The following is an 8,512-nucleotide window of genomic DNA, read 5'->3' as shown; positions in this document are numbered from 1 at the left end:
TGTGCCGCGGAGAGACGGGCGGCGTGCCCTGTGGCCAAGTGATGATGAGGGTGATGATGATCCGTGCAGGGAACCTCAATGGAGCGAGCGGTCGTACGCTGAAAGACTGACGGAGGCAGATGCGAGCAGACATCATCGTCGCACATCAGTTTACTAGGAAAGACAAAGGGGCGGGAGTGAGGAATGTCTCTAAATTTCTGCAAAAGTGCTGAGGAAGCTGCCTTTAGGAGAATCACTAGGGGACAACCAGCGGAAAAACCTGGATGCTAGGCTAGGTAGGCTAATCCCCTGGTTTTTAGGCTAGCTAGGTTGCTCACTGGGTTGTCATGGAGACGATAACGAAGGCTTGTCGCTTTGCTATATTATACTATTATATATATGACAGCTGAGTGATGGTAGATACCGTATGTAGGTGAGCGGGCTTGTCGCTTTAGCTAGCTGGTTACGTAGTAAGGCTGGCGGCGTTATTAGGAGCGTAGCTAGGTCTGTAGAAAAAGTGAATTCCGCATGATGGTCAGTCGTTAGGTACGTAGGTAAGCTGGTTGTTTTTGTTAGCCGATTGGTTGCAGCGGCAGGTCACTAGCTACCAAGGTATGTCGGGTCATTGTGAGGTTAGCTATGTGTGTAGGCGGGTAGGTCAGTATGATGGTTGACAAAGGTCAACCTGAAATGAGTTGCAAACAACTAATTTTATAAATACTGAAATTAAAGAAAAGGTCAATTGTACATACAAAATTGAAAGTGTATTTTCCATCTCTAAATAAACTTTGTTTTCCCACTTTGACAGGTAAGAACCCTTGGTGAACTTAAGACCTGGCAAAAAATATATATAATATATATACAGTAGGCTACTTGAGGGGAATTGCACATCAATTATCCTGTCAAGCCAGGGTGGGGTTGGGCAGAGTTACAGGAAAATAATTTACAAGCTCCCCGACAGTTTTTTGTTGTTAGTGGTGGTGTTGCAAGCCAAAGCAATAATACAGCTACACTTGAAGTTGCAGTCTTTTCATTGGCTGCCACCTCACCAAGGGGATAAATGCTGTATATTTGGTGACCTCACAGGACACGGTGTCAATTATTATGGGCCAAAGCTCTGTGCTGGGCTTCATTCCCTAATCAAAATAAATGGCCAGGGCAGCAGAAAGTGAAAGGCACTAAACCGTCCAATATTCGCAACAAAAAAGGGCACAAACAAATCCATTAGGACAAGGTAAATGGGACGCATCAGTGCTCTTGGCCCATTTGAGTGGTTCCAGTCGAACCCCGACAGGATTCCGTGAATTTCCTCTAGCAGTGATTTCCAACCAGTGTGTTGCTGCGAACTTGTGTGCAGTGAGAGCTCCTCAGAAGTCTAATAAGGTTACCAGAACTACAAAAAAAAAAAAAAAAAGTTTCATGTTGTCGAATCCATTGGCCTACGTGCCCAGCAGTACCTTCTCGTAATGAAGCGGCTACTAAGCGTTGTGTCATCGACAAGCTGCAACATCCAATATAGACACTGGAAGAGTCACAGAAAGGCAAGTTGTAAATGTTACCATTCTGATCCTCCTAATATTAAAGGCAGTCTCAAGCAATGCATTGGAAGATGTCAGCCATATTGAATTGTCCTGAAATTAATTTGACACCCTCCCTCCACTCCAGCTGCTAGTCATTTGACTGTCAGATCATGTGTGTCCTTTCAATGACGCACAGCAAGAGTGCTTTTAGGCAACCATTCTCGAGCACAACAGTGCTTTTATGTTGTCTGTCTTGTGCCCAGGCCCTTGTTTAACTCGTCAGCTCTTATGTCCAAAGACAACAAACCGTATGAAGCTTTGCACGGTCAGAAAGATCTTTAAGAAAGAAAGGACAAGTGATGCTATCTGAATGGATAACTAATAGGTGAGCAAGGGGGCAAGGATGCTAGGTATTGATTGGGCTTTGAGGTTATGTCGGTAGATGTTCGGATAGTAGGTTAGTAGAAATCCTGTTCTGTTTTTGCGTTGTTTTGTTTTAACCTTAACATTAACTCTTAGAGTTTGTGTTCTGGCTCCGAGGTTAGGATATCATGTTGGTCGCCCTGTTTGGAGGCTAGTTAGGGTTAGTTAGGTTGGTTACTACCGTCGTTGGTAAGGCTGGATTTCTTGGGTCAATGGGTATGTAGGTATTGGAGGATTGAGGTAGTTTAGAAAAAAGGTAGGCTGGATTCTAGGTTAGATGGGCAGTTCAATCAGTGTAGGCTGGCTACTTGTATAAGTGGGTAGTCAAAAATTGAAACACTTGTAATAAAAACAAATCTGGTTTCTGGAGAAGATGAGTATGACTGGCAGACGGATAAGTAGATAGGTTTCGAGGACTGACGTGTAGTTTGTGGGTAGGCTAGTTGTCAATGGAGATAGCTAGGTTAGTTTGTGATTGGTTAGGTTGCGGGGTAGGCTGGTTTCTAGGGCAGACAGGAAAACAGGAAAGCTGTTCGCTGTCAATTTGTAGGCAGATATGTAGCCGAGCAGTATCACCATGATCAACCTAAGATAGAAAGTGGTCTTTGTATATTATAAGTTGCAAGTCCTAAAAGCAAAAAAATGAAACTGGACAGAAAACATGGCAGAAAACAGGACCGCCAAAGCAAAGCAGTAGCAAAATACTAAACAGCCCGCTACCTGGAAATAACTTACTCCTCGCCATCATGTAATTCAATAAAATGGAGCTGAGTACGGTCCACAGGGAGCTAGCAAAGCAGAAAAAAAAAATGCAACGGCTGACTGCTACAGCTCAGGGCCATACAAGAGCATTTAACTAGCACAGATTAACTACTGTAGTCCCACTGGTGGTCTACGTGTCCTGGTTTAGCGCCTCGGGGATGAAAGATAACAGCCAGGGACTTTTGGGACGCTGAGGGAGCTGCACAATAGAATTAGACAGAGGTTAGTTTAGCATTGAACATCTATGACTAAATGTCCTCAAGTTACCTTCTTACGGTGCTCTTGGAAAGCAACAGCCTCAGATGCTGAGGCTGCAAGGTGGGAAGCCTTCGGCCACATCGTTACGTGAACCTCTATAGTATATTAACACTTAAGAACAACAGCGGCCTAATTGAATTGATGCACAGCCTCGGGTTGCGCTCATTAAAATGTGTTATTGCGTACTTTATTGTCTCATCATGCTGTGGCGGTGACTGGGGAGGGAAAAAAAAAAACCTTGAATACATATTCAACTCAAAGCGCTTGAGCACAAATATGATCTCATTCTATGGATGACGTCTTTTTCCAATTAACTTAATGTGTGCAAGATGGGATTGGTAGCGTATGTCCAATATGGTGTCATCCTTTCAAGAGGACCGCCGTGTACTTCCATATTGCCGAGTCATCGTTTTTTGCAGATGAGGTCAGCATTGAATGGTACAGCGCCAGCGGTGACTTCAACGCCAGGACTTGAGCGCCCCTGTCCTGTGCTCGAGCGTCCTGTGTTTAATTTGAAGTTGTTCCACTCGAATATTCTTTTATATTTGAGATTATAACTCCCACACATTTATGCTAGATTATGGCAGAGCGAAAAATCAGCATGTCACTTTAAGAACTAAAGCAGCCTTCACTCAGTTCACTGAAGGTCTGCCGCTAAATTTAGAGTTTAAAGAACATGGACTACGCTTTAAAGAAAGCTGTGTAACCTTCTCGTCGCCTTTACCGACCGTTTGGATGGCCACAGTTTGACCCTCTGACAGATGGGGGCGAGACATTAAAAAAATATATTAAAATGGAATAATCAGGTTATGGCTCAAGGCCTGCTAAGGGAAACAGGCCTAAAAGTACAACCAGCGCTGAGGAATCCAAGTGTTTTGTTTTTTTTCGACCGTACATGCCTTAAAGCAGCGGTAATAACATCGAGAGGAAATGGATCCCATGTGCTCGCTTTCATCCCACACGGGGTCATCGACTGTATCCACGCAACGTACGGCGCATTCCCACGTTTGGATCTGACCGGAGGGAATCGTGCTAAGTCTCAAGAAGGACGAGGTTGGGATCAGAGGTTTTAATGTTATGAAAATTAAGTTGAGTTTTTTTGGATGGATGGATGGATGGATGGATGGATGGATGGATGGATGGATGGATGGATGGATGGATGGATGGATGGATGGATGGATGGATGGATGGATGGATGGATGGATGGATGGATGGATGGATGGATGGATGGATGGATGGATGGATGGATGGATGGATGGATGGATGGATGGATGGATGGATGGATGGATGGATGGATGGATGGATGGATGGATGGATGGATGGATGGATGGATGGATGGATGGATGGATGGATGGATGGATGGATGGATGGATGGATGGATGGATGGATGGATGGATGGATGGATGGATGGATGGATGGATGGATGGATGATTTAAATGGAATAAAAAACAGCTTTGGTCATTCTACTGAGAAGGCCTCATTGTACGGTAGATGAGCCCGTTAGCACAAGCGGCTTCCTCTACTTCTCCTTCCCATGGCCGACCCGCCTCTTTTGCTACACGTGTGCCTCGAGGGGCTGCGCTAACAACATCTAATTTGACACTCTTTTCAGAGAGGGGCCCAATTTGGAGCTTCCTTAAGCCGCCGTTTAAGTAAACAGCCGCCGACAATGTGACTAATCAGAAAAGCAGGAAGGCGAACGCGGGCAGATGCGCCTCCGCATTGCAGATGAAGACATGCCGGCGTCCAATCAATCGGTAATTAGCGCCGTTTCACCGGCAGCTGTTACGGAGACGCGCTGCTATTTAACAGCGCTTAAAACCACGTCATGTGCATGAGATCTGAAAAGTCGTCATATTTTGACTTCTTTATATTTCTTGTATGACGACATCATGGTCTTGTTCATGTTGTTGCGTTTAGTAAGGTCTGGAATTCAGCTTTGACCTTTTTCAGAATAACTCAACCATGTTCATTTTGTTTTACATTATACGATATACTGTATGTATATCTATCTGCAAAATGCTGGCAAATATGGTTTTTTTTTTCTGTTATCTCTTCCCCATGTCCCACTCTCCCGCCGTCGTTCCTTCTGATCATGAAGGAATCTTTGAAATGCAATTCCTTATCAGGCTCGCCTGGGAATAGTATCAAATAAGAAATACAGTGTCAGCTGACTGCTGACGCTCCACTGATTTGAAAGATTAGACCCTCCGGAACAAAGGCGAATGTCGGACTAAAAAAAAAAACTGTTCTTAGTTTAGTCTGGTTTTAAAAATCCTGTACTCAACAGAGAACCGTTATTTAGTCACAGTCCAGTTTACGCAGTTCCAGAGGGATACCAGTGAACATATTCCAAAGACTAAATTGATAATTGTAAATTTAAAATCTTTGGTCAGACCAGTTTAGTTCCACGCAGTTCCAGAGGGACAAAGATCCCGGTGGTGTCTTTGTATTGCCAAGATGGCGGAATGTGACATTAGCTGGTCCCTAAGAGTCAAACATGGAATCCAATGCCAAGCGATAAGGAAGATGGGGGGGGGGGGGGGGGGGGGGGGGGGGGATAGATGGAAGCCGGATTCTCCCCTGGTGTCAAACCGATGGCTGCAGAATGCGCGAAGCTTCACAGCCCACTGGCTTCCATCAGGGCTCCCGCTTCATAATGAGCCATTGTTTGCTGTTTGCGGGCTCATCAAATTAAATCGCAAGGCTCACTGATTCCGCCAACAGTTTTTGCCTCTTATTTTCCTCATAGCAACACTAGGGAGGAGAGCAAAAACAAATAAACAAAAGGAGAAACGTGTTAAATTTACCATGCCTATGTTTTGTAAAAAATATAAAGTAAACAGATCTTGAGCTAATTCCACACTTTTTATATATTTCATTAGGATGTAATAATGTTCCGCCTAAGTGCCGACACCACATCAACGTTTAAGTCCGTCAATGGACACCAGAGACGCCGGACCCTGCGGGAGTGATGGGATAATGAAGCTTCAAATTTGCTTCATGAACCAGTTATGGTATTTTTGACTCCTCTAGATAGAACTGTTGTTTTGGGTAAAGGGGTTTAAGTCACGGCAATGTTGAAAAGAGAGTGCCATCTATGGGAGGAAAAAATACACCTACTGGTTCCGGAAGCAAATTTGAAGCTTCATTATCCCATCAATAATAAAAGTGTCCGCCAATCTACATGTAGGCATCCACCTACAACGCAAAGTCTCTTGGAAGTATCAGTTTCTGGCTTTTTTTTGGTGTTTATGTCACATTATTTCCTCGAAGATTAATGCAAGAAGCGGAGTGGAGTCGTCGTGGCGGTTACCAATCTCGACATGTCATCACATCGCTTAATTTCACACTTGGCTTGAGACTTTGTGATGTAACGCTGTGGCCATATCGCCACATCCGGTTTGATCACGCTCACGTTGCCTTGCATTATATTAGGTGAACAATATCGAAATATATTTGATATTTCTGAATTTTAACAAATGTTTTGAAGGGGGGTGTCATTGCCGCTAGCTTACATAGACGGTTTTAGCCGTGATGGACGCTGAAGGCAGTCAGCCACCTCCTGAGTCTCAAAGCATTTCCTACATTTACTACGTATGCAGTTCTGCATGAGGAAACGATCCAGTTTTCAAGAGAAAAAAAGGAGCATTAGGAATGACTTTCACACTCATGGACCATAAACATGAGAGCAAACGCAGATCAATGAGATTCTATTACCGTCCTATCTCATTTCCCCACAGCTGAATTGAAAATGGCCTGGAGATGGATCGTGTCATTACCAATTCCTGCCGATCTACGAGAGCTGTGGACGATTGCGTGTGTGCAGAGGTGTGTGAGTTTGAGCGGCACGCGAGGAGGTGAGTGAAAGTTCATTCCATTTTCCCAAGCGTTGCCCGTGCCGGACGGGCTCAGGGAACGTTCACTTTAGGGTCGGATGGGAGGAGAAAGAAAAGGCCCCCAACGGGACAGTAAAAATGACTGCCGTAATAAGCACAACTGACGGATGGATGAATGGACTGCTAACTAGCCATAGGGAGGTGTGACGGCACTGGCGGCCATTTTGCGTTGCCAATCGCTGAGTACAGTGCTGTATTTTTGTATTTTCTTTCTGTGTTTTCTATATTATCATTGAGTTAACCGCATGGTAATTATTAGATATACTGAGTCTTTTGTGACACCAATCGAGAACTTTTTGACACTCCAGCAGTATTCTATTTATCTAAAATGTTGGCAGAATTTCAGGTCAACTGGACTGTGGCGAGGCTTGACCATCACGGCAATGGAAAATGAAGAAATATCACCCGACGAGAACCGCTAAAGTTAAAAATACGGAGTGTCATACATCAGCCCGATAAAGTGGCGTCCGTGCCATTGTTAAGCTCGGCCACCTAATGACGGGAAACTGATAAGCGGGTGTACCGTGTCATCGCCGATGTAAAACTAAAATAGATTCAATTAATCATTTCAGTGGCTATTAGAGAAGAAAGGGAGACTATGGGAGGGGCCTAATGAAGAATGATGACGACTGAGCTATTAGCAATTAACATGCTACCTAGCTAGTTAGCTTTTTAGCTGTTACCATTCGTGTTGTGGACTGTTAAAGGTGCTAAGTCACGGCGGCGGGACTTCTTGACCCATCTGTTATATTTTTCTGAGTATGATGTAACACTGCATTTATTCTTCGTCATATGGCTCAGTAGTGGAATTTCAAAGTCAAACCTCATTAAATAGCTTCACTCATCTGACACATGGTAGTCTTCCCCAACCGTGTCAATTTCTGGTCTCGTATTAAAAAAAAAAAATCCGCCATAATTTAACTTCATTATCATTTTTGGTAAAGATTCCATGTGCAAATGATTTTCATTATCATTCCTCTACGCCCACTTCAACTCTGCCTTTGTTCTCTCTGTTGGCTCCGGTTAACACGTTGCTGCACAACCTCGTTTCATTCCCTCTCTCGTGTCTTACCCTGCCCTCCGGTGCTGCTCTTTTTGCTTTTCACCGGTGCTATCTTGCTTCCACAGAGGCCTAGTAGAAACGACGTTCTGGAGCTGGCTTCCAAGCCCGGCACCATGCGAAGCGGCCAACGCGTTCGTCGCCGTGCAGCCGGAACGTAAAGTATACCGGGGACCGCCTGTTTGACTTGTCGTGTATTCACTGCCTGCCAGCTACGACTTACTGACAAAAGACTGCTAAAACGCAAGATGCAGCTTAAGAGGGCAACAGTATGCCCACGTCAAACCTTAAGTCGTCAAACAGAGCAGACACATGCGAAAGGCACCTTCCTCCTGCACCCTCCTACTTGTTCATTTCACAGACGGTTAATCGTTACCAAGATTATTTAATTAAATAACCGCCTTTGAGGCCTAACGGCGGAGGTCGACCGAGCCGCGGAAAAACTCCCGCCGCAGAGATCCGATGTGTCTCTTTGTCAAATTGAATACGATCTTTTCCGTGTAGTCCTGGCCAAGCACCCTCAATAAGGCTTTCTTGTCCCCCTAGCCACTATCCTGCCATTTTCCGGCTGGAACACGCAAGTCCATTGTCGGGGAGTGTCACGACGCCAC

The 8,512-nt window shown here is 44.7% G+C and overlaps 1 protein-coding gene and 1 long non-coding RNA gene across 10 annotated transcripts in view; one reads left to right on the top strand and one right to left on the bottom strand.

The window, feature by feature from the left end:
• Positions 1 to 382: 382 nt before the first annotated feature.
• The window catches only part of LOC148403489 (uncharacterized), a 29,050-nt gene continuing 20,920 nt past the window's right edge, over positions 383 to 8,512 (bottom strand). For 6 of the 9 annotated variants that reach the window (XR_015861336.1, XR_015861335.1, XR_015861337.1 and 3 more), the window contains 2 exons: positions 1,437 to 1,501; positions 383 to 1,372 (listed from right to left, as the gene is read on the bottom strand). Coding sequence is in view for 2 of the 9 variants with exons in the window: in XM_088389885.1 (XP_088246011.1) it covers positions 1,291 to 1,372; positions 1,437 to 1,501 (147 nt within the window). In the remaining 7 variants the exon portion in view is untranslated. Of the gene's footprint in view, positions 1,373 to 1,436; positions 1,502 to 1,565; positions 2,884 to 8,512 lie in introns of those variants that run through there. The other 3 variants (XR_015861325.1, XR_015861330.1, XM_088389893.1) reach the window with 1 other exon arrangement.
• Positions 4,589 to 8,286, top strand: LOC148403490 (uncharacterized). The gene is made up of 3 exons (XR_015861338.1): positions 4,589 to 4,699; positions 6,686 to 6,802; positions 7,970 to 8,286. It is a non-coding gene; the product is annotated as an uncharacterized LOC148403490 (long non-coding RNA).

The sequence above is a fragment of the Syngnathus floridae genome, chromosome 1 (genome assembly GCF_059516105.1).
Source record: "Syngnathus floridae isolate MCC-2025c chromosome 1, RoL_Sflo_1.0, whole genome shotgun sequence".
Lineage (NCBI taxonomy): Eukaryota > Metazoa > Chordata > Actinopteri > Syngnathiformes > Syngnathidae > Syngnathus > Syngnathus floridae.
Note: the sequence above shows the minus strand (reverse complement) of the source record. Positions and strands in the feature narration are given on the sequence as shown.